The sequence below is a fragment of the Panthera pardus genome, unplaced genomic scaffold (genome assembly GCF_024362965.1).
Source record: "Panthera pardus isolate Hobbes unplaced genomic scaffold, ASM2436296v1 HiC_scaffold_1, whole genome shotgun sequence".
In the NCBI taxonomy this organism is placed as follows: Eukaryota; Metazoa; Chordata; class Mammalia; order Carnivora; family Felidae; genus Panthera; species Panthera pardus.
Window position 1 is genome coordinate 46587345 of NW_026526654.1, and position 27781 is coordinate 46615125.

At 34.4% G+C, this 27781-nt stretch overlaps 1 protein-coding gene across 2 annotated transcripts in view; it reads left to right on the forward strand.

Annotated features, from left to right (window-relative positions):
• Nucleotides 1-27781, forward strand: part of KLHL1 (kelch like family member 1) — a 362245-nt gene that overhangs the window by 155103 nt on the left and 179361 nt on the right. For both annotated transcript variants that reach the window (XM_019415576.2, XM_019415577.2), the window contains exon 4: nucleotides 1858-2054. In XM_019415576.2, the coding sequence (XP_019271121.1) occupies nucleotides 1858-2054 (197 nt within the window). The remainder of the gene's footprint in view (nucleotides 1-1857; nucleotides 2055-27781) is intronic.

The window sequence follows — 27781 nt, forward strand, 5'->3', positions numbered from 1 at the left end:
GGAGAAGCAAAGGTAAGGAGGAAAAACCACTTCAATAAAAATAGGCAATACTTTTCCAGAACTTTCATATTTAGCAAAGCCAAAAATCTCTAAGCAAAATTAATAAAAATAATTCTAAAAAAACTCACGTCCATTACCATTACTCTATGTTATGCATTAACGAGACCCACCAAAGTTGATTCTCTGAAATGATTAAACAATCCACTGAAAATATAGGTTAATTTAACAAAATAAGAATGGCAGTAAAAATAAGCAATCTATGGCATGAAAAATTTCCAATAATTACAGGCATACACTAATTAAAATAAAATTAAAACTGCAATTTAGAGTAGATTGGGGGCACCTGGGTAGCACAGTCAATTAAGCATCTGACTCTTGATCTCAGCCCAGGTCATGATGTCATGGTTTGTGAGTTTGAGCCCCACATCAGGCTCTGTTCTGATGGTGCAGAGCCTGCTTGGGATTCTCTCTCCTCCTCTCTGGCCCTCCCCAACTTGTGCTCTCTCTTGCTTTCAAAATAAATAAAATAAACTCAAAAAAATTTTAAAAATTTGGAGTAGATTAGACTGCAAGGATCAATAAAACCAATAAACCAATAAAATTATATACAGTTGAGTACTTGAGTTTATTGAGTATTATTAGCTTAAATATTGAGTTATTATTTGAAACTAATAGTTTTTGGTATAGATTCAGGCACACAGGCTCCTTACACCATGTGCATCCTCCATCCACCAAGGTTTTATGCCATCTTTACTTTGCTGGTAGAAGAGAAAGAGACCATGGATGGAGCACAATCAAGTCATAAATACCTTGGTGTGGTAGTAACCAACATCCCTCTACTCGTAGTCCATTGACATGTATCCTGATATTATCATGTGGCCTGGTCCTGTGTTCAGGAAAATGCGTGAAGCTATTTCTTTTTTTTTTTAATTTTTTTTAACGTTTATTTATCTTTGAGATAGAGAGAGAGACAGAGCACGAATGGGGGAGGGTCAGAGAGAGGGAGACACAGAATCCGAAACAGGCTGCAGGCTCTGAGCTGTCAGCACAGAGCCCGATGCGGGGCTCGAACTCACGGACCACGAGATCATGACCTGAGCCGAAGTCCGCCGCCCAACCGACTGAGCCACCCAGGCGCCCCGCGTGAAGCTATTTCTAGTGAAGAGTAACAGTCTGTGCCACAAAAACTAAGATGGAATAAGCCGTTTGTATGACTTAGAAATACTCACTCAATCCTGAGTGACACATAGACAATCTGAATGGAAGTAAACCTATTAAAGATGTGTTGAGTTGCCAAACAAAACCTAACCCCAAATAGTTAAGCCCAGAAGGCTTCACAGGAATGTTTTACAAACATTCCACAAAAAGTCCAATTCTTTAATAAATTATTCCAGTAGTTAGAAAAAAGAGGAAATACTCAAGAGCTCATTTTCTGAGGTTAAGAGAACTGACTAAACGGAAAGAAAAATTACAGAAAACTATAACCATGGGTACAGTGAGTTAAAAACAGTATTAGCAATCTACAACACAGGTATATATAAGGCATGTACATGTACATGTATTCATTATCCACATATAGGTGCTTCATACTAATATACACAAGTGTATTGTCAGAAACTTCATAAATCTTTGCTCTCCTAAGCTTCTAGACATGTTTTTGTGAAACTTTCTTGTGCCTCCTTTTTTTTTTTCTTAATTCACAACAAAAGGAACAACCATAATTCCTGCTGAAGTGGATACAGACATTTTAGTTGACACCGCATTTGTACATACTAGAAGATTTTGAATGTTACGTGAAGTGAGACATGCAAGTTATCGTTCTAAACAGTTTCGTGATTCTGTTCACTTAACGTTTAGGTTGCTTGGAGTTAAAGGAAGACACCATTGAAAACCTTCTTGCTGCAGCGTGCCTTCTTCAGCTCCCTCAAGTAGTAGAAGTGTGCTGCCACTTCCTCATGAAGCTGTTGCACCCATCCAACTGTTTGGGGATCCGAGCCTTCGCAGATGCTCAAGGATGCATTGAATTAATGAAGGTGGCCCACAGCTACACAATGGTAAGGAAATGTACTATTTTCATAATAGAGGCATAGCTGTATTATCAGAGGTTAAAACAATTGCTATCATTGCATTGAATGACTTTTTTATGTTTCAAATGAGTTCTATAGGCTTGGGCACATTTCTATTATGGGGCACAATGTACTACATAGAATTTTATAATATCGAAGCAAAAAAAGCCTGTTCTTAATGGACTTATTTCTACATTGTGTATAAATTATAAATAAAACCATAAAGCAACTATAGGCTATTTAAGATTTTAAAATTGTTTAATCTTTCTTAGTACTCCTGTCATATCTCTTTTTAAATCTACTTCCACAGCTGCCCCTTTTTTCTTCTTTTCTTTCTGATGAAGAGCTACCAGTCTGTACCACAAAAAAGAAAAAAAAAAAAGCAACTTTTTTTTTGCCTTTTTCTTACAACATTTCTACTACGGAAAAAGTTGTATCAACCAAAATTCAATGTTGAAGCCTACCCACGATGTGACGGTTCTTGGGGATAGGGACTTTTGGTTGTAATTAGGCTTAGATGAAGTCCTAAGAGTGGGTCCCTCATGATGAGATTAGTGCCCTTATAAGGAGAGATACCAGAGAATTTGCCTCCTCTCTCTCTCTACCTTGTGAGGGCACAGTAAGAAGGTGACCACCTATAAACCATGAAGAGAGCCCTCACCAGGAACTCAAATCAGTCTACACCTTCATCTTAGACTTCCCAACTCCTGAATATGGGAAATAAATTCCTGTTCTTTAAGCCACCCAGGCAATAGTATTGTGTTATAGCAGCCCAAGCTGCCAAATGCATTTTCATCATAGCATATTATATTTGATATGCCTCTGCCTGTATGATTTGTCCAGGGAAAATATCATTACTTAAAGTATATATTATAAAGTATTTATTGGCATAGTACATACTGGATTTCAGAACCTCTGCAAACTTCTATAGTAAGGGAAAATATTTAGATGTATAAATGAACTGATCTATTTTTTTAAGAACTTTGACTTTCTTTACCATTTTATTTATTTATTTTTTACATTGCTTTATTTCTGAGAAACAGAGTGAGACAAAGCGTGAGCGGGGGAGGGGCAGAGAGAGAAGGAGACACAGAATCTGAAGCAAGCTCCAGGCTCTGAGCAAGCGGTCAGCACAGGGCCTGATGCGGGGCTCGAACTCACAAACTGTGAGATCATGACCTGAGCTGAAGTTGGACGCTCAACCGACTGAGCCACCCAGACGCCCCTCTTTACCATTTTAATGATGGGTTTAAACTGAGTGAATATCAGTCAGTAAATCCTCATAAAGTAATTTAAGTCTATTTATATTTTTTCTCATTTTTTCTATATATATATGTATTTTAACATCTTTATAGAGATACCAAAAATCACTTGAATTGTACACTTTAAATGTGTGAACTTTGTGGTGTGAGATGTTTTTTATGTTATCTCCATTCTAGAATAGAATAATCAGTTACAACAATTCACACTGTAATCACTTACAACAATTCACACTGATCATATTTCATACCCTAGAAAGAACATTCTAAAAGCTCTTATTCTAGTGTCTGGCATATAGTAAGCCCTCTACAAAATGCTAGCCAATTTTGTTATTGTCATTATTAACATTACTAATGATTTGATTGTAATTATTGAAACAACCAATTGTAAAGTATAGAACTTTCCCTTTCAACTCAAGGAAAGAATTTATATGAGGTAAATCTCATTAAGCTTTGTAGTTGCTACTTACGAAAAAGTTCTTTTAAGATTCAACATCTTTTCAAATCACTAATGACTGTCAGCCATTTAAAAGTCTTCTGATTGTTATTCTTATACAGAATTTCAATATTATTTTATTTTTCTTCTTTAATCCTTTAAGCCGAGTGGTAAATTAAATGCAAATATACAAATAAAAAGAAAGAGATACATGCTCTGTGATTCTATTGTCAAAATTTTCCTTTGAAATATTCCATGACAAGGCATAGTACCACTATTGAAATTATATGAACCATATAAAATCAATGTAAACAAACAGTTCATCAACCAAAATATCAAAGTCCAACTGCAGTCATTTAATTATGCACATTTCATTACAATTAGGAGTTCTTGGCGTAGCTAAGCCGAAGAACAATATGTGTCCATATCCAGAGGGATAATGGTCCCTTCTGGTCTAGTTTGAAATTATTAATTTAGTAATAAAGATGTTTTTCTTGCAGCTGCTTGGACTGCTCCACAATTTATCACACAATATTAACAATATTTTTTCTTTAGACAGTTTAAAATGTATATTCTATAGTAAAATATATTTAAACCTGAAATTTACACAAATTTTGTTAATATACTCAACATTCTAAACGTCTCTATCTTAATTTATTTTTGAGACTATGAATGGATTATGTATTGTGTCATGTAGGTTGAAATTTCATTTCGTGATTTCAAACATGATTTCAAATTCTTTTGGGAACATGAAGCTCCAATATTCTCGGTGCTCATGGGTTACTATTTTCAGTGAATAAAATTTACTGACCTATTGGTCCTACATCACTGTTTTCTCTCATTTCTAACACTTTCAAATGAATGTTTTACATCTGGTATTATAATTTCTCACCACATCTTTACTTCTGATCCTTGTTCAATCTTGCATATGTCTTCATCCAATCTATTCAATCTGTGTTTTAAGAACAAGCCCATTATGTTATCTTTTTTTTAGTTGCTTTAATAGCAAATCATACTACTTTTTCTAGTACATCTGGGGCTAAATTCTTTATTGGATCTGTTATTTATTTGTTTATTTTATAAGTAACATTTTTCCATAAGTTTCTATTTCCTTGCTGAAAGTTTTAGATATCAACTTGACCTTGAACATCCAGATCTTACCGTGCTGGTTATATGCTTTTGCCATTTATATCATTTGGTAACTTTCCTTTGGAAATTTCACCTCTGTATTTGGCTTCAACTATTGATTTTGTGTGGATAATTCCAAAATCTATTCAGGAAGGTGACCCAGCTTGGCAGTGGTTCATGTGCAAGCTACTGGAAAATTTTGATCGCAAGTTCCATATTAGGCAGAAGTGTGAAACTAATTCTAAAACATTAATTTAAACTTTGGCTGTATGAATATCCAGACAGCAACAAAGTAATTGAAGGAAATGTGCCCCCTCTAACTATTAGAGTTCATTATGAGAGTTGTGCTTAATTTTGAAAATCATAGTTTAAAATCATTAGAGTGACAAATAGAAACAGATGAGAATATCAAGAATAGCATGATTCTATACTCATGTCATATGAAGAGATATTGAAAAAAATTTGGTGCGTATAGCTGAATTACAGTAGGGCATGAAAATAGCTATTTTCACATACTTGACAAAATAGGTTTGTGTCTAATAGTGCTGTGTAAATGTTCCTCATTGTGTTCCATCTTATTGGTGTAATCTTCTGTTCAAATTAAATGTTATATGAAAGAATAATACTAAGATTAATTTGCTTTGTGCAAACATGAATGGAAAGTCCAAAGGTCTACTTCAGTCATCCGACCTTTCTTTCTCTGCTGGGTTGTCTATTTCCACTAATCATCACCGCCACTTCCCTCCAAGGTCATCTTGCCTTTTCAGGGGACTCCTGGAACTGCATTTCTCTGAAATACTCTCTCCTTTTGGTTCTGGGTTAGAGTTTGTCAATAACGGGCATCCGTGTAAGCTATGGGAGATAAGAGGTGGAAGGTACAACTTCACAAGCAGTTAAAAGCAGAAAGGTGGACAAATGGAAACTTGAAATAACTTCTTAGCAAGCCTTTGAAAGAGATTTACTTCACAACTGTAGACTGAGTCAGTTGATGGGAGCCTTCTGGAGGTTCTTGAGAAATGGAGTGCCTTTGCTGAGTGCCTTTGAAGACAATTCACATAGAACTGAAGGTTGAGACCATTAACATGAATTCTCTGACCTTCACTTGCACAGCACTGTCAATTCACTATCCACAATGTTTCTTACATTGAATAGATTGGCATGTTTTCCTCATCCAACATTTATTTACCTCAAAATAGCAGATTCACACAGTTTTGATGTGCATAGTCCTCCTTACCTAACTTCTAAACCATTACCTGGGCATTTTTCCTCAAAAATAAGCAGACCTGACCTCCCTCCTCCTAAACATGTGCTGTGAATTCCCTTCACTTGTACTTCACTCATGATAATGTCTCTGGCCTGGAATCTCTGGAATATAATTCTAAATAACCCCTCAGTTTCCAGTTTAAGTTCATTCATGCCTAAGAAACATCTTAAAACTTTTCATGGTGGGAGCGTGGGTGGCTCAGTCGGTTAAGCGTCTTGATTCTTAGTTTCGACTCAGGTCTTGATCTCATGATTCGTGAGTTTGAGTCCCACATTGGGCCCTGTGCTGGCAGCATAGAGCTTGCTTAGGGTTCTTTTCTCCCTTTGTCTCTGCCTCACTTTTGCTCATGCTTTCTTTCTGTCTCTCCCTCTCAAAAATAAAAAATCTTTTTAAAAAACCTTTCCATGGCATTCTTTCTCTCCTTTGAAATCTTAGAGTTCCCTTATTTAGGATTATGTGACATCATCATAAATTTCCTTATGCAATCAATGACCTTTTTTGTCTTTGTGACTGGTCTTCACAACTGTACTGCAAAATCCTTTATGACAGAATAAGCATTATGTGTTGAAATTTATTTTGTCCTGAAGTATCTAGTAAATGGTAATATACTAACATATTCCCTTTGGATATTCTTTTAGGATTGCGACTTTCCCCACTCATGAATTCAGTCATTCAAGAACACACATAGTTTTCCTCTAATTTTCTTTTCAGTCCCATTTCTTACCATATTTTCCCTGTTCATACACTTTCAACCACACTGGTCTTCATACTGTCTTTTGACTACATCAAGCATCTCACCTAAGGACCTTTCACCTGATGACCTTAGTGTTTGCTCTTGCTTCCCTCTGCCAGAAACACTGTTCTACCAAGTATTTATATCCTTTTCTCCTCTGCCTCGTTCAGATGTCTTCTCAAATGTCACTTCCACAGAGTTCTCATCTCTGAATATTTTATATAATGTGGCACTGCCTTCAAAACCCTCTACACCCTCACACTGTTTTATATCCTTTAGTGTAGTTATTAGTTTCTGGCTTTATATTTTTGATTTTGTTACTGTGTTTTCTTCTCTTCCATTACTGTGGTAGCTTCTTGTTAGCATTTTTATTAAACTTATATACCTTAAGTGCATGGCATTTATTGTTGATTGAATAGTGACAGAGTGACTATTGAATATTTTGTACCCAGACTATAGGTCACATTGGGCATACAATGGTAGCTAAAATAGACATAGTTTGCCCTTAGAATAAAAATGAAGATACTTAGTGCAAATAAATTATTCCTATAAATGACATTTATATACATGCATATATATTTGCATCATGCATACATATGGTAACTGCTACAAAGGATAGTGGTCAGATGCTATGGGGCAGTGAAAGAGACAAAGCCTTGTTAAACAAGTGATGCCTTATATGGAGTTGTAAAGGATGAGGCAGAATTCATCAGGTGAAGTGTTAGCTAAAGAACATTCATGATGTGCCAATGACCTAAGGTGGGAAGGAGCTTATTCTGTTTCGGGAAATTCAAATGTGATTGAATAGTCAGGCAGAAAGGAAGAGAGGTGGATGATGAGGCTGGAGTTTTAGGCAGAGCCCATTTTCCAAGGTTATTGAGAATTTGTTAAGGATTTGGGTTTTTATATCGAGTATGATGGTATATCATTGAAAATATTTTTAAGCAAGTAGAAGCCGAGATTAAATTTAAAGACTAGTTGCCTGACTGCCATGAGGAAGAGGCCAGAAAAGAAACCAAGAATAAAGGCTGGCATTCTATAGAGACCTATATGTGTACACTCACACACATATTGGGTGAGTGAGAAAGAAAAAGAGAAAGTCAGGTAACTCTAACTTCTGCCATTGTGTTTGGTAGCAAAGCTTCCCACTGCTGGTGCTGGAGGTATACAAGTTAAGTGTATATAGTACATATCAAGCATTGTTCTAGGGTGAAGCATGCTTAGTTAATTTAATCCTTTCAGAACCCCTGCAACATATGCATAATCTCCATTCTAAAAATGACTCAGGGATGTTCAATAATTTCCTGAAGAACAATAGAAAGACCATGCTAGAACGGAGATTTAAGCCAGTACTGTCTAACTAGAAATTAGATGCTGTATCTAATACGCTAATGACTACACAACAATTGAATTTTATTCATTAAATCAAGTTAGATTTCTGATGTCCAGAACACTTCAAAACATGGATTACTTTAGACAAATGGATACTGTAAACTTAAAATATAGATGAGAGTACAGAACGCCATGAACATTTTGTTCCTCAGTTTTTGTTTTTGTTTTGTTTTGTTTTCGTTTCCCTGTTCACGTCACTCTCTCACTTTCTGCCCAGTGCTACCATCATGGCTTACAGCATTTCCCGATGTTTATGCTAGGGGCAGAAGTGTGGCAATAGGACTGATCAAAGGCTACCATGTTCAGTCAGTAGCCTTGGAAGATAGAAGTCTCAGCACTGCAGCATAGAGCCCTGCCAAGTCAGTGTGAGAATGGCTGCCCTTTCAGTCTGGTCCTCAAAAATCCTATACATCATTCACTTGTGCTTCAGAGCCATTAGAGCAATTCCAGACAAAAAGAAACAACCTTATTTATGCGGTTTCTGTTCATGGTTTTGAAATACCTGACATTTCTCATGGTTTCTAGCTAGAAGCATGCTCTTTTTTTTATCATTACTGATAACTCTTCTAATAACCCATTAGTTAGAGTTTTCTTTGGGGGAATCCAAGGAGTTTAATTTAATTTAATTTTTTTAATTCAATTTTTTTGGAATTTAATTTTAAATTGCTTTGCTTTTCTAAGTCATCAAAACAAAGTTCCCTTCATCCATATTATCCCCAGGATTATTATGTGATATATTAGTACTAAAATGTGTGTTGAAAGTTATCTTTTTAAAAATGTTATTCATTACTTCATGTTACTCCTTTTCAGTATCTGAGTAATACATGGTCTGAGTAATGAGTTTAAGTTAATATAGAATAGTCAAGTTGAAAATGAGCAAACTTTGACTTTCAGCATTTCTTTGTAAATTGATAAGAAATGAAGGTTGAATACATTGAGTGGCTTCGATGACAACTGCCACCGAAGATGGATGATCACAAGTAATAGGGAAGCAGGTGGAAGCTTGCATAGACATGAACTTCCTATTGTTTTAGTTTTTGCTTCTCTTTACTTCCTCTGTGCCTAAATTAGGCTCACAACTCTTTACAGGTATTTATTTGTGTCCTAAATCACAGTCGTTGGTACAACCAAGTCTACTAGCTAAGACCGGAAGCTGATTTCAGTGGAAGTTTTAAAAAACTGACTTTTGTGTTCAGTATCATGTGTGAACAGGATACTCATATGACACTGGATAAACTGATAGAGATGTATAATAAATAGTAGCATTATAACACATAATTATTCACTCATGTGATTGCAGTTCGACTACACAGAACTTTGTAATTGTTAGGGTTCATAAAATAACCACAATTAAATGTGCATTTATGACAGTTTCAAAGACTAATTAAGCATTATTGCAGAGGATCAAATGAAAATTATAAGCCTCTTAAGGGTCCCTTTTAGATACCGTCCATTTCTTCTATTCAGATATTCTTCAGATATGTTTCCATTTTAGGTTTTTATATCCAAACTGAAGAACATTCTATTTTAAGAAACATATCCTTCTGCTTTCTTGATGTTGATGATGTTGAATATAATTATAATATTCCTCTACTTGAAAAGTATTCTATTCATTTTAAAGATGATTTCATTTGCATATTTTAATTTTATTTTTATTTCTCATACTGAGCTATTTCTAAAACACAAAGATACAGTGCATAGCTGTATAAAATCAAATACACACACACACACACACACACACATGCAGAATCTAGGATTAAAAATGTATTAGGTCTTCTTTATTGTCAGCAGATACAAATGTTTATGGCGTTGCTGTATGTTAAGCTGATGCTGTAACAACAATAGAACCAACAAAGTATCGAGAAGGAACTAATGTTACAAAATATCCTATAAATACACATACAAAAGATTTTTTCATGGTAACTTGTAAGTAGTCCCCAAGTGTTTAATTATTTCAATCACTTAATCTATAGAATTCCCTTCTGGAACAAGTAACATTCTTACATTATTAGAATAGTCCTAAAAGAGCTTCTAATATGATGTCAGCAGAAAGGAAAGCCAGAAACATTTTGGGTACAGTGCCCTTTGCAGTTTGCAAAGCACGGTTCTTCAACAAATGAAATCAATAATATGCTTTTGTTCAAGTGAAAAAAAATTCTGATTTTTATGCATAAATAAAGTTTCACTCTATTATCATAATTTGCACCTCATAACTAATGTAAAATATTTATATTTTCTGATGAGGTAATGAATCACATACTATGAAACTAATTTCTTTTTACAGTTCTCTTTTAGATTTTTCTTTCACTGTCATTTTTCAGTTAGGACTATACTTGTACTTAAAGATCTTTAATAGTAAGTTTTTAAAGAGGAATAAAAGGTAAAGGTATCGATTATAGTTCATCAGATGGTACATGATACATGATACATCTATCTTTGCTTGAGGGGAAACTCAGTCTGTCCTTTGTATGTAGGGTAGAGTTGAGATGGGGCTGATCATTTCCTAAAAAGAGTGCTTTTAGAAATGTACAACCAGACAAATTTAAGAAAAAAGTAACTTCTTACAGAGTATCAGGTGTTCCTCTCAGACTCCAAGTTAGTCTAAATGTATAATATTATGCAGAGAGCTGGATTACATGTTCCACAAGGTAACAAACTACATCGGACTTATTCACTGCTACATTCTTAGTTCTCAGCATATAGCACCTTTCTCATTTTATTTTTATTTTTCTAAAGATTTTATTTTTAAATAATCTCTACACCCAACATGGGGCTCAAATTTACAACCTCAAGATAAAGAGTTGTATGCTTTATCAACTGAGTCACCCAGGCGGCCCATACCTTTCTCATTTTAGATACATGATAAATGATATTTGCAAGAAAGGATAAATGAATAATTTCAAATATTAATAATTTGAAATATGATATTAGAGTTACATAATTTACAATCAGTGAAAAGGTTTTTTTGGAAATAATGAAGGGTAGATTTTCAAAGCAACATGGACTATTTCATCAATACCAAATCTAAGCAGATTTATTAGACTGAGTAAATGTTCCAACAAGATATTATACTATTCTAAACCTTTGTTAAAGACAATTTGCATTTTAATTGGATCTAAGTTAAAAGAATATTAAGAGGTTTCCAAATATATGGATAGAGATGGAATTCAGGTTCTTCTCTAGTTTTATTGGAAAGGAAAAAAGGCTGATCATAAATTTATAAAGTAGTGTTTCTATTTTTACTTCTGGTATATGGATAAGGAAAAATGAGGGTAACAAAATGAGGAGGAGACAGAGCATAACATAAAATGTAGAAGAAGATAATTTTCAAATAAATATATTGCAATTGAAGAAAATTGATGAGGTTAAAATTAGGTTTTATTATATGTAATTGCTGATTAGGACATATATGCATAAATTTGCATGCACAAATAGACATCTGTATGAACATTGACTGCATATATTAATTCAGAAGAAAGGTTTTATTTTTAAGTAGTAAACTATGATAACCCTAGTTTACAGTGTTTTGAAAATCTACATTTTTTCGCAGATCGTATATGTACTTATATTATGGTCATCATTATCATAACTTCTACATTTTAAACTTTTATAAGTTCAAATTTATATATTTTTATAGAATGAGAAAAAGCATAAAGAAAATATAGACAGCAATTAGGATAGTGTCTTCCTTAATAAAGTTTGTCATATATTCTGACAGCACTTTAAGATGCAGTAATATACTTTCTTCCCCTTTGGAAGTAGAATGTGGCAAGTGCATTTACTCAATTATTCAGAAAGATTATGGAGAAGAAAATTGTTAAATATTGAAAACTTGAAAATCCTAACTTTTATCAAAGACTCTGAAGGTTGGTTTTTAAGTAACCAATGATGTGGTAGGTGTTTGAATAGTGTGCTTTCACAGGTAAAAAGCCTTTAGAGATTTGTGATAGTTTAGTTGTCAGCAGACTGAAACATCACTTGACTTAGGAAAGAATATTATTTTACTAGATCATTTAAAATCAAAAGTGGACAGTTGGAGGAGCTCACTTGAAATTCATCACAGTAAATTGACACTCTCTTTTACTTTTGAAGTCATAAAATGCCTTGAGAATTATTTCTTTATTTTATTTCAAGGAGCGAGAAATATGAGTGAAGTATTCCAGCTTAGTACAAATGAAACTTGGTAAGAAACATAAGTTAAAAAACACCAAGATCTTTAAACTTCTCATAGTAAATGTATATTTTGGCAACCTGGACAATAAAAACAGGAATCACTGAAGCCTCAGGTCCTGGGCCAAAATAAAAGGAATTTTCTAAAAGATCAACAGTTGAAAACTTACCAACTCCAAGAATCAGCTTGGGTGAATAGAATAACATCGGCCGACCATCAACTCTTCATTCAATGGTATTCTCCGATACCAAACATTAGCAGGGAATAGGTTTATCTTGTTGACTGAAGAACAAAAACTATATAGTCATGTACAGTGCCCTTTGTCTTATTTTTAAAAGCCAATATAATGTGTAGCAAAATTAGATTTTGAAAGTTACATAATTCCCTCCAAGTATTAGTTTTGTTGCTATTATTGTTTTAATCCAAACTATGACTAAAATAATATTTTGTACAAATATATTAGCATATCATATTATTAACATTAAATATTGTAACCTAAAATTTTAATTAATAATATCTTAGAATTTCTGACATTTCTTGAAGCTTGATTTTTTTTCCTTGAAGTTTATTTTAAAAATAATTTGTGAGAGCATAGAACACCACTGGGATTTAAGGAAAATGGTCAAAATTTTGCCATAGAAATTGTGGAAGTAATTCCAATTAGATAAGATACTAAACCAGATAATTTCTCAAGTCTCTCTTTAAAACATGGGCTAGAAGTCCAGGCTGCACTCTTTTATTTATCATTAATTAGTTCATTCATTCATTCATTCATTCATTCATTCATTCATTTTAGTCCAGAAATTGTTCCCACCCCTGCTCCTTTGATTTTTGACCAACAATTTCATTTTTTAACTACTTTGTTTCAAGTTTCCATTATGTCCCGAATGCTCAAGCTGTGTGAGATTTAAATGCTTCTTGAGCACTAAAAGAAGGTAAAGTATAAGGCAAAAAAAAACATTGCATTGAAAATTTTAAAACTTGCCTTTTTAAATGTTTAATAAAACTGTATGTTTTTTAGCAATTCACGTGAGATCTGTCTCATTAACCAAAAAATGATAAAGTTTATTTCAGATCATACTGGTCCCATATGGTTCCTTGCAGCTTCATGATTTTGCAAATATCTTGTTAAATCTGAAATTCCATGAAATGTAAATACATTTCTAGATAAGGTGGATAAGTGTCATTTTATCATTAATAAGACCTTAGTGGCACTACAAGTAAAACATTATCTGATAACAGTAGAGGACCAACAAGTAACTGTGGAAGAATGGATAAATATTTTCCTGCTTCCAAATATGTTATGTTGTGTAAAAACAACATTATTGAGGTAATAATTCACCAACCATACAATTCAGCAATTTAACGTGTCCAACTCAATGCTCTTTAGTATATTCACAGAATTCTGCCTCCATCACCATAATCAATTTTCAAACAGTTCCATCACTTCATAAAGAAACCCTGTATCTATTACTAACCTTTCCCCCACTGAAATCATACAATATGTAGGCTTTTTAGACTGACTTCTTTTGTGTGGTATAATGTTTTCAAGATTCATTCACGTTATAGCATGTGCTAGACTTCATTTCTTTTTATTACCAAATAATATTACATCACATGGATAGATCCTCATTTTATGTATCTGTTCATCAGTTGATGGACACCTGAGTTGTTTACATTTTGGGACCATTATGAATACTACTTCTATGAACATTTGCATACATGTTTTTGTGTGGACATACTATTTTAATTTCTTTTGAATATGTAACCAGGAACGAAGTGGCTGTATAGTATTTCTATGTTAAAGATTCTGAGGACCTACCAGATTGTTTTTCAGAGTAGCTTCAGCATTTCACATTCCCTACAGGAGTGTCTAAGTTTTCAATTTCTCTGTATCTGGGTCAATAATTTTTTATTAACTTTCTTCTTGATTATAACCACTCTTATGGATGTTAAGTGATCTTTTGTGCTTTTGATTTATGTTTCCCTAATCCTAATGAAATTGAACATCTTTTCATGTGCTTATTGGATATTTTTATATTTTCTTTGGAGAAATATCTGTTCTGCTCTTCTGCCCATTTTTAATCATGTTGGTTATCTTTTTAATTTTATTTTTTTAAGTTTATCTTAGGGAGAATGAGAGGGAGCACGAGAGAGATGAGTGGAGGAGGGAGGGAGGGAGAGAGAGAGAGAGAGAGAGATTGAGAATCCCAAGCAGGCTCCATCCTGTCAGCACAGAGCCTGATGCAGGACATGGTCTCACAATTTGTCAAAATCAAGCGTCAGACGCTTACTGACTGAGCCACCCATAGGCTCCTATTTGTTTTTTGGTTTTTGTTTTTTAGTTATAAAAGTTCTTTATATATTAGAGACTTTCCCAGGGCTTGGCACAAATAGCTTTATATGCATTAGTACAACATCCGTGCGAGATAGGTAAAACTGTTGTTCTCATTTTATAGATGAGAAAACCAATATACAAGATAAAATCTTGCCCAAAGCCACCCAGCTAATGAATTGCAGACCCTGAATTTGAACACGCAGCACAAGCAGTAACCACTATGTGTCATTGTCTTAGTTTTTACTTATAAGACTACAATTGTTTTATCATTTTATTGATAAAAATATTATGCAGAGGTGAAGATAACTTTTCAAAAGTGATTTTTAAAAACAGAATTGGTGAAAGTATATATTTTGGCTTTAAGTAAAATAATGCAATCAATGTCAAGCATGGACCATATATGTAAGTACTTTAAGAAGTATAAAGTTCCAGGCTAATGAAAGGCAGTGTTATATTTTTATCAACACATTTAAGTTTACTTCTAATCTTAGAATATCAGGTGTTCCTCCAACTATTCAAGACTAATTCTCCTACGTCTTGATCTCATTCCTCCTCTATTATTATTAGAATTGTTTTATTAAGTATCTTCTTTCATTTTTTTTTTTTTTTTATTTTTTGCGCGGACACAATCCAAAGAAACCATTTTTCTCTCTTTCCACTTCTCCATCTGCAGTATAATCTTCGGGTTACTGTAATAGTTAACTATGAGAAGGCAATGACTCAGCTTAGTTGGCACTGAGGCCTTTAAATAATAATGGGAAGATCGAATTTGGCTGGAGATTACATTTGAGGGATTTGGGGGTACTTGGCATTAAGGACTATGTGTTTATCGTCTATCTACCTGTGTCTTATCCTTTCTCTCCACTATACACTCACAGCTCAAAACACCTGGCTAATGGAGAATAGGCAGTCCACAGAATAAGTACAGAAAGGAGTTTAGTGGGCTTGTTTGATCTCAGTTTCATGTGGTGTAATCATTCAAAAATATCTTACCCAGAGAGAGAAAGAAAACTTGCTACATGCCATATTAAACAAATTCATAGTGATAGGGTTCTGTGTGATCTAAACAGAAAAAATGGGAGCCTTTCAATGACTCAATAGGCATAAAGAGGGGAGCAGGCTGCAGAAAGATATCTAAGTTTTAGGGCATGCTAAAGTGCCCACGGCCTTTACATTCTGGAACAAAATATAGAAACAATGGTTACCTGAGAACTGGGGCAGCTTGACTGTTCCTAAGATATAGGAAATAAGCTCCCCAAATATTATAATAATATTTCCATATCCAGGTAAGAATTGCCTATTTTCAAACAACACTAAACTTGTTATTGAACCTTATTTACTGGCTTACTGCTCCTATACAAGAAGGGAAAGTAGGTAAAAGTGACATAAAGAAATGGGTATGCATTTTCCAAAGTTACAACATCATGCAAATACAAACAAAAAAATCATGGGTAAAAACATGAGCCACACAAATGTATATTGAGCATATGCCATATAATTTTCTCATGAATGAGAGTACCAGCAGGGTGGTAAACTAGTTTAAAGAGGCCAAAGTTACTAAGAATAAGAACGCTGAAATAAACTTGAAAGATAAAGACAAAGCTGGTTAATGTCCTACAAGTCATTAAACTTTAAACATTATTGTTTCTCTTTTGCAGAGAGCAGAAATTATTTGCAACTGTCATTATGCTGCAAGTTAACATGTAATTTCACAGAACTTAGTCTCTAATCAATAGGAATGGTAAATCAAACAAAGGTATATTGTTCTATTAAATAATCCTTCAATGGTGACTTTCATGTTCCAATATAACATTAAAATGATACACAGTCATTCATGTATCTTATTTATAAGTGTCACATAACATTTCTTAGCTACATAGAGAGCAAAAATGACAAGCAATTACAATTTCTTCACAATTTCACCAAAATAATATTAATAATTATAACAGATTACTATAAGCCATACAATATTCTAAGTATTATATATTAACTATTTTATTCCTAACAGTGCTATGAGATAGGGAGTATCTTTATGGTCAAAGAAAAGTTAACTCACTGAATTGTAACTTATTCATGGATACATGGAGCCAGAATTCAAATTAGCAGAACTAGCTTCAAAGTCTGTAATTTTAACCATTGCACTAAATTGTCTCTTACTAACTCTCCCTCTTTACATCCTGATTCCTCCTCAACTATTTTGGTGCCATAAGAGCATCTCCCTTCCCATCAGCACCTCCTAGAAGTGCCTCAAAGAGCAAGATAATAACACTAACAACAATAGTGATGATGATAATGATGATGATGATGAAGATGATGATGATGGTGATGATGATTCTGTTTAAAAACTGTCATTTCAAAAAGTAATATAAGAATAAACAAAAGCATCTTAGAATGTAATTTTTAATTGATCTGTAGTTGACACATAACAATTTAAAGTTTGTCTTCACAATATCAACACAAGAGCCCTAGCACTTGCCCTCCAAACCAGATCATCACCCCTAAGCAATCCCAGCATAGAAATTCTTGAACCCCGATTTCAGTATGCATTCAGTCTCCACTAAGACATAGGCAAGCCATGGTCCAAATTGACCAGTCACCCTGGAGTTTAAAAAATCCAGTTGTACTTTTCTCTCCCAATTTTCTGCAGTGTTAAACTCTGTTGAACACTTTCTTCTTTAGAGTGCCTCCTACCTTGAACTTTGTGGCAGCCTTCATTACTCTTTTCCTTTCTCTCTTACCATTTACTGAACCCGACTTCTTCCCTTCTGCCTAGAGTTCACTACTCTGTTACATCTCTCATCTGTTCTTACCTAAGATGTTGAATTAGCTTCTTTTTCTCCCCATCTAATTCATTTTAAAATGTAATATTATAATGTAATGTTTTTTATTTTGTAATATTTTTAATTCATTTGTAATGTTTTCAAATATTTTATTTTTAAATGTTTATTCATCTTAAATGGGTTATTTTGTAAAACTTAAAACTTAGAATATATATTAATGTTATAAAGTATAGCACTCAAATAACTTTCCATGATAGTGGTATGTAACTTAAAAATCAAACGTCTTCTTACTTACACTTAAGTACACTTCTACCTGTGCAATCCCTGAAATCCTTTCTACTTGTTGTTCCTTCATTGGTAAATTCTATTTTTTGAGGACAGTAAGAATTTTGTGTTTTAAATACATGTGTCCTTTATCATGTACTTACCACACATGTATGTATCCCTAAATATATATTGTTTGTTTTTGCTTGTTCTAGAGCTTCATAAAAATTGTATTAAATCATGGTTTTCAGTGGAGATCAAATAGCATTTTATTATTTAGTTTTTTATTTTTTATAAATTTAATGTTTGTTTACTTTTGAGAGAGAGAGAGACAAGAGTGTGAGTGGGGGAGGGGTAGAGAGAGGGGGACACAGAATCTGAAGTGGGCTCCAGGCTCTGGCTTTGAGCTACCAGTACAGAGCCTAATGTGGGGCTCAAACTCATGAACTGTGAGATCACCGCCTGATCCTAAGTCGGATGCTTAACCAACTGAGCCACCCAGATGCCCCTATTATTTACTTTCGTTAAGTTAGGTGGTTAATTTCCTTAAATCCAAATGTGATTCAATCTATTTCCAGGTGAACATTCTTGAGTGATTTCCCCATTAGTAAGTATAAACTGTTAGCATACACTGGGTTTATAATCTGGTGGCCACCTACTTTTCCAGTCCTGTTACCAGATTTCCCCATAACTCTGCTATTCTGCCGTACTCAATACCTGCAGCTCCACCCCATTCCATGAAATTTCACCACCTTGTGCCCTCACACATCATTCTCTTTCTACCCAAGCCTTTTACTTTTCCCATATGTGTTCACAAAATTTTAATTTAATTTTTAACCCTAAAATATAACAAGTAAAATGTTCCCTTAAATATCCCCAACCCACCCTAAAAACTTTTACTAAGCTTTTATGTGACCTTGTCCTTGCATTGGTTATAGAACTTATTACATTTTACGTGTCTTATTTATTCCTAATCTTCATAAGACATTGATTTTTTAAAAGCTAGTAGCTATTGGTCTCCCTTACCTAAAACTTGAAAATATATTGTTTTGATTGAATGTTTGAATAAATGAATGAATAATAGAGTAAACTTATGAATGAGGAAAAAGGGAGAATAAAGTCTCACCCAATATTTGAGGAAAGGCAGAATGGAAACAGGGTTAGGATTTAGAGGCTGTCTTCACACTGAGTTTGAAATGACCAAGTTTCATCAAATAAGGTGGACAGAAACTTAAGAGAGATCAGTTGCATGGATTTGGAATACTACAAAATAGTTTCAAAAATAATTATAAGCTTGGATTATAATTTGACTATACTGACCCTCAGTCCACATACAACAACATTTATATAGCAAATGCTTATTTGAAACATCTAAGGTATTACTATGCAAGACTGAGATCCCCTGAACGGAACTCCATTACTGCACTCACATTGACGGATGGGGATTATAGGATTATATCTGCATTAATAGATTTCCCACAAGACACATGCACTGTAAACCATGTTGCAGACGATAGGGGTGACTTGACCTGCTGTGACTTTATTTATCAGATTTCTAGTAAAGTGTTTGAAGATGTTTCTTTTTACTGAAGGAAGAAGTTTTTAATTGATTCCAAAGGAAATTATTGCAGTTGCAGCCCTGCTTTAGTTTTTTTACTGGCTAGACTTTCTTATGGAGAAGAAATATATGTCCCCTGTTATTTGGTCAGTAAGATCATTTACATTTTAACATACAGAAGCCTCATTATCTGCCAAGTTGGTGCTGAAACAGCATGAGGTGTTAATTGTTATGCAGAAATAGAGTTTATGAATATGCTAAAATGGGATGGGGTTAACATTTATGACTGCTTATGTATTTGTATATTAAATGTTCTTGTTTATTTCATGTGCAGCCTTTACTTTATGAGGGCATACAGAGGAGAATTAATGTTTGTGAGGTATTTTGTGTCAGAGATAATATGTGAACAAACAGGTATGTTTGCTGACCTCTCTCTTTTTCTCCTAAGAATATTTGAGACTGAAAAATTCAATGAATCAGAATCTTTTCATTCGCTGTTACCCTTTGTTCTGTGACCATGTTTAGTATAAAAAGCCATATGTAGATACATCTCCATAATGTAAAGAGCTCAAGACAGTCATAAATTTATGTAAAATCTAATATTTTCTAAGAACATATCAAAACAAACACAAATACCCTAGAAAACCCATTATGCCTTACATATTACTCATCAACTTAGCTTTCTTAATTGTTTTCAACCAAAGGAAAATTCCACATTACTTTGTTACCCCCTTTTCCATTTTTATATGTGCAAAGTAACATTGCCTAATCCTTCATGGTGACATTGCTTTAGGGATATCAGTTTCATTATACCATTTCATTGAGTAGTGCCTGAATATCTTTTAAAATAACACTGTAAACTACAAAAGGACTAATGCTTTATATCTTTACACATTTATTTACTTTCTTAATTTTCTGTTAAAATGGGTGAACCTAGGATTCACTTATTGTCTTCCAAAATTTAGAGATTGACAAGCTCACATACGTTTTCAATGGGTGGGAATTCTGGTAAAGAGAGTAAACGCTGTTTTTGTAACTCCATTCACAAAACTCTCCAAAATGGATGTAAACACACAGAATAAAGGAGAAAATTCACCTGCATTTGAGCTAGTGAATTATAATAACTCAATAATGTAAGCTCTGAAGAAAAAAAAAAAAAGGCTGCCAAATCAAGTAAATATTAGGCCAAATATAAAAGGAGGCACCAAGTTGGCATACCTCTTCTTCAGTTTATATCATCATGCAAGCAGGCAGGTTGTGTGGGGCGGTGGGTTCTACTCTGGAGAATATGAAAAGACATGGCTGAGGCATAAGAAAAATGAGGGCACCCCAATGATGTTTCATCAGCTAAATTAAAATGGTGGAAGAAGCAGAGCTGAAAGAAACTTACTTACTTAATCACTTACTTATTAATTTTTTTATTTATTGGATCAGGTATAACCTAATTTATTTATTTATTTATTTATTTATTTATTTATTTATTGAACCAGGTATAACCTTATTTATTTATTTATTTATTTGACCAGGTATTATTTATTTATTTATTTATTTATTTATTTATTTCTTGGACCAGGTATAACCTAATTCATTTATTTATTTATTTATTTATTTATTTATTTATTTATTTATTTATTGGACCAGGTATAACCTTATTTATTTATTTATTTATTTATTTATTTATTTATTTATTTATTGGACCAGGTATAACCTTACTTACTTACTTATTGATTGATTGACTGATTGGACCGGATATAACCTAAACTTGAAGGTGGGGCAGGGACAAATAGAGAACAGAAATATCTGAGTCCATTGTTTTGGACAGAGGCTCTGAAGACTGCTTCAGTTTGCCCTGGCTTGCTCCTGCCCCCTGAGTTGAAGTCTCAGGACACTCTCCTGATCTTACTATTAGACCTTCCTCCAGAGCTGGCCCTGGCTGTGTGATATGGGATTCCATCTATTTGTAGAGAAAATCGGTGTTACTAGTGTACCCAAAAATGGATTTTTCTACCACCTGTCTTATTTATCTTTTCCATTCAAGCAACTTCACAGCTGAACAAAAAAACACAAATCAACAATCTAACCAATGCAGTTTAAAGTCCATGGATAGAATGCAGACTATGTCAGGTAATAAAAAAAAAAAAAAAAAAAAAAAGCAATCAGTTAAGGAAAATTGACAGCATCTGTTCTGGACACATATCAGTCCCAGATACAAATGTTTCCTTTTGATAGTAATCATCATCGTCATGTGTAACAACAACCACAAATATTACAAATAAATGAAGGACATAAATATTCCACATAAAATACACAGATACTCTGAAAGAGTAGTCTACATAGTATAGAAAAGGGAGTAAAATTTTCAGAGCTCTTTTCATTCAGCCTAACATTGAAAAGTAGAACAGCCAGCCTTCAGATACTTGCTACTCCTGGGGAAAAATGCCAAATTAGTCCAAGACGGTCCACAAGTTTGGTCTTTTCTTCCGATTTCGTGATCCAGAAACATACTACTGAGACACAGAAATTGTATTTCCAAAAATTTATAGAGGTACAAAATATTGCTCAGAATTTTGAAGAGTTTGTGTGTTTGATTAAGGAGTATGTGAGAAGTAGTTTCTGAAAACAAGCTGGAAAATTATTAGATGATCAACTCTGAAGGGATTCTGTTATCATAATAAAAAAAACTTGAATATTTCTCCTATAATTGAATGGGAGACTTTGACAGCTTTTTTTTATAAGAATTCTACAAATTGTGGTACAAAGATGAGGGAAAGGAGAATGTAGTTTATAGATTACAGGAAGGGCACACTAGAAGGGAGAATTGCTCTAGGCCACTGCAATAATCTCTTTAGGAGATGGCTGTATTCAGACTCTTAGAAAGGAGGATTTTGGAAATGTTGTGGAGGCAGAAAGCACCTGATGAGATTAGACACTAAGTCCAGTTGAGCCTGACCTTTAATTACATTGCATTGTTGTGGTTGACTCTAAACTATATTAGGTTTGTGGTTTCATGAAAGGAGTCCAGTTATCAAGAACATCTTCAATTAGCTGACATAAACTGATCTTATAAGGATATTCTTTTGTGAAGTGCTAGCAAAGCAAAGAAGGCAAATAAATAAATAAATAAAGTCATCTACTTTGCTGCTTCCTCATGCAACATTCAGTTTCATGGCCAGTCAAAAATAAACAGTGCATATAGAAGTCCAGCTTATATGAGACAAAATGCAAGGGGCATTTTGTGAGAAAATGTTTAAAATATGTAATAAAAAAAGATTAACCTTAATAATATAAACCAGATTTACAAATTACTTAGTAAATGAGTCAACCAATTAAAAATGTGGCAAAACATAAAAACCAAGGGACATAGTACATAGCACTGAAGCCAAAATTTAGTGCTAATTAAGTAAAAGAAAATTAAAGTAAAAACATGCTATTTTACTTTTCTCCTATAAGGTTATCAAAAATAAATCAATAGAATTTAACTCTAATAACAGTCATTATCAAGAAGGTGAGGTAAAATACAATATTTCTATCATTGTTAAGAATGTAAATTCTGAATTTGGCCATGCTGATCAAAATAGCAATTGTGGGGTGTCCCACAATAAATCGATCCCAATATTAGGATTCAGTGCTACAGAAATACAAGTCCAGATGTATGGACAATAAAGTATACATCACATACCTTAGTAAAGTAAATCACTGAAATGACTAAACTATCTATAAGCCTCACATGTGAAGTCATAATGTTATACCAAAGGAAAAATAAAAATTTTGCAGAAAACTGTATAGCAGGAAAAGGTTTTGCATATACATATATTTGTATGCCTTGATTTTATGGTGTGAATCCATACCTATACAGAAGGAGAAAGAGAGAGCACAGCAAAATTATACGGCAGACTTTTTAATTCCTTTATGTTTGCTGTTAACTGTGTTCTGTATTTAGGTGCTTTCATGTTAGGTGCGTAAATATTTATAATGGTTATACCTTCTTGTTGGATTACCCCCCTTTACAATTGTCATACCTTCTTGTTGGATTATTACATAGTGTGCTTCTTTGTCGTTTGTTACAGTTTTTGTTTTAAAGTCCATCTTGTCTGACATAAGTATTGCTACTCCAGCTTTCTTTTGACATTCATTTGCATGATAGATGTTTCTTCATCCCCTCACTTTCAATCAATCTGCAGGTGTTTTTAGGTCTAAAATGAGTGTCTTGTAGGCAGCAGATAGATGGGTCTTGTTTTTTGTTGTTTTTTTTTCCTTTTTTTCCTTTTTTATCCATTCTGTCTCCCTATGTCTTTTAATCAGAGTATTTAGTATGTTTACATTCAAAGTAGTTATTGATAGATATGTCTTTATTGCCATTTTATTACCTGTTTCGTGATTTCTGAACATTTTCTCTGATCCTTTCTTATCTTTCTTTCATGGTTTGCTGGTTTTCTTTGGTGACTGAGCCACCCAGCCACTCCCTGTCTTTCATTTGGAACAAATTCCTCAGTCTTCTCATTTTGTCTAAGTCTCTGTGTCTGCTTCTTGTGTTAGGAAAGTCAGCTATGTCACCTGTTCTAGAGGGTAATAGCATTATGAAGAAGAGGTCCTATAGTGCCCTGAAGTGTAGTGTGCCCTGTTCCCCAGGACCTGGCGCTTGAGGAAGTGTCTCCACTGAATGCTGCATGGGCTCTGTTGTTGGTTCCGGCCATTTTATCCTTCAGGCCAGTCTGCAGAGGCTTGCTTTGCCTGTTGTGGGCAGTGTTTGGTCCCTTACCCTTACCATTCAGGTCTTCTTGTGAAATGAGACCTTGTCATCACTGCTGCCAGAACTGAGGCTCTGCAAAACTCCTGGTTAGGAGATGTGATGTGAGAAGAAGTTTGGGCTGGTCCTCTGGCAGAGGGGGCCCACCTTGCTGGGACGGAGGCAGTCGTGACTGGGAAGTGTGGTTCTTCCAGAGCACCAGAGACAGGGCTTGGTATAACCAAGTTAGGTTCCTGTAGGTGGCTCTGTGTTTATGCTGAGCAGCAGTGGAGGGGATTGGCACCTGCCTGTTGCTCTCTTCCCGCAAGGGTCTCTGTGAATGCTGCCTCTTTGGAACACATTTTGAGATGAGCAAATAACCTCCCACCATGTACCCCAGACACTCTTTACATTGCTCTTTCCATGCTTTATGTTTGCAGGCTATTTGCCCTACTTTCTGTCCTCCTGGACAATGCCTCTGGGCTCTACTTGAGCCAAGCCTGCTGACCTATAGAACTCTAGGTTGTAAGACCCGCTGGTTGCAAGAACTCATGAAATTCTTGCTTTCCAAGCCAATTGCTATGGCGATTCATTTTCCCTTGGTGAGCTCCCCTGTGTGCTAGTGATTCTCTTGCCCTTTTCTGTGACTTCACCTCCCTCCCCACCACAGCAGCAGCTGTCCGTTTCTCCTCCAAACCATGTCTGATTTCCCATCTTCCTTGAAGTGGCCTCTTCTCTACCTTTTTTTTTTTTTTTTTTTTTAATTTTTTTTTCAACGTTTTTTATTTATTTTTGGGACAGAGAGAGACAGAGCATGAACGGGGGAGGGGCAGAGAGAGAGGGAGACACAGAATCGGAAGCAGGCTCCAGGCTCCGAGCCATCAGCCCAGAGCCTGACGCGGGGCTCGAACTCACGGACCGCGAGATCGTGACCTGGCTGAAGTCGGATGCTTAACCGACTGCGCCACCCAGGCGCCCCTACTCTACCTTTAGGTGTAGAGTTTGTTTTGCCAGTCTTCAGGTTGATTTCTGGGGTATTTAGGATATTTTGATAGTTATTTAGTTCTGTTCATGGGATGAGGCCAGCCTCAGGTCTCCTATTCTATGGTTATCTTCCCCTCTGATAGATTTCTTTAAATATATTTTTAAACTTCATATGAAATTCTTTATCTGTGGTAGATTGGCCATTCACTACGTGGATGCAAACATTGGAAATTTGTTAAATTTTGGAGGCCAAGGCCAGGCATCTTGCCATCCAGGCATCTTGTTACAGATGGTGAGGCAATGTTAAACATGGCAATATTTTTTTCTAGTACAAAAAGTTTTCAGTGCAGTGGGATTTGCCAGACTATATGGAGACCACAAAGGAGGGGATTCTGGCCTAAGGAACGTAAGAAGGACTTCACAGTTAATTTAATACCTGATCTGAGGCTTGGGAAAAGAAAACCAGAACGATAAAAATGGGTAAAAGATATAGTAACATATTAATTAATGATAATTTCTGGATTTAATGCATTGCTTTTACTAGTGTCATAAAATGAATTTCATATACTCAGAGTTCTTTATAATGCAATTTTTTGGTTTAGCCTCATTACATAGTTGTATCTTAAAATAGAGACTTTTATACCATTAAAAAGATTCTCAAATTTTTTCCAAGATACAAAATGTCATTCATGGAATGAATAGGAACATTTTTATGATCTATATAATTAACATTTGATAAATTATTGGGAAAACATTTTGATGTTTTCAGTAATGAGAAAAGATCTGGACTTTAAGATTTTTTTAACTCTCCCCAGTAGAAAAACAATAATGACTGCAAAGTCTGAATATGTTCTGCTTTAATAATTATGTAATTTTTTATATATTTTGTGACCTTTATTTTCTTTACTGGAGGTATTTGCTGTTTAACCTCCCTTATGTTGTAATTTTGAAAGAAAATTCTTTGGAATAATATTATGTGAAATATTTTACAACTGGATTATATTTTCACTCCAGAAATATTATTTATGTGGATGTAGATCCACTTGGAATAAATTCTCTGTGCATCTCAAGGTGTGCTTATTCTGCACAAATTCTGCCATAAATTAGAGGCAGTTAAGATTTCCTCTGGGCTAAAATATGACAAATAAGCATCTAACTTACAGTTTTATTCCCCTTTCTTTTCTTGTCTTTCTTTCTCTCTCTCTTTTGAACATCCAATGAAATACTTTTAATATATAATTCTATTATATATCTATATAATATTACTTGTATATAATGTAAGTAAATAAAGAGTTGTCATAATTTAGTTGAAGCCGCGTGTGAGAACCAGGATTTACCTTAAATACAATGAGTACTTTTATCAATATGTATAATGTAAGTGTATTAATATTCAAGATTATTTTAAGCAATATTTTGAATGTATAGAGAATATATAGTCTAAGAAAGGACAAATACTCTATTTTAACACTGTAAAATGATAGGCAAAATATTGCAGTCAAATCTACATTATTTGATCAATTTGGAAGAAATATTGGTAAATAGGAACTCACTTATTATATTGTTTGGCCCTTATTTACCAAAGGAAACAAAAACAGTATAAACCAACATCCCTTATAATTTTGGAAATTGATGTCTAAATCAGTACTAATTATTAATATGCGTTACTTTTGGTTACTGTGTAAGTGCATAAGATATATTTGTTGAAAACATGTAATAACACATAAAATGTATATATTATATATTTCATTTTATCTGTCAACAAAGAATTTCTTTCTTTAGTGAGAGAGAAAGAGGCACAGGGAGAGAGAGAGAGAGAGAGAGAGAGAGAGAGAGAGAGAGAGAGAGAGAGAATCTCAAGCAAGCTCCATGCTTAGCATGGAGCCTGATGTCGGGCTAGATCCCCCGACCCTGGGTTCATGACCTGAGCCAAAATCAAGAGTCAGGCACTCAACTGACTGAGCCAACCCAGGTGCCCCCAAGATTTTTTTTTTATATTTTCATAAGTGTTTTTCATATTTGTACTCAAATTCTTCCCATACATAACTATGTAATTGTTATACTTCCCAGTTTATAGAATTGACTGGAATGTTGAATCAGGTCAGAGATAGAAAGCATAAATGCCTAACAAACAAATTCTTTTGTCAACTCTTCTCAAATACCATTTCTTCACCATATTCAGACATAAATGACAACACTAATAATTGATAATTACACTTTAACCTGCAGCTTCTCATTCTCCTGACTCTCTGAACATGTTTCTCAATGTCTTTCCTTGGCTACTCTCACCCTCCCCCTGCCTTTGACCCCTAGGATTCTGGTCTTTCTTCTCTTCTCTTACTATTCTCTACTCTTTCAGTATATCCATGGTCTATGATTTCAATAATTATTCACAAACCACAACTCCTATCCTGAGACCTCACCTCCTATCCTGAAATCCCTTCAAATTTTCCACATCTCCATTTTGTTTTATTATAATGTACCCTGCATCCTGCTAATATGATCTTTTTTATGTAAAAAGATGGGCATTCTGTGAATTGGTCTTCTATTCCCTATAGGATAAAGCCCTAACTCCTTACAAGGTACCCAAGCACTCTTTAACACTCCATTTCATTAAATCAGCATGTCTCTGGTTATATCCACTTCCTCTACCCTCTCCAAATTTTCCCAAAGAATCTGTATTAT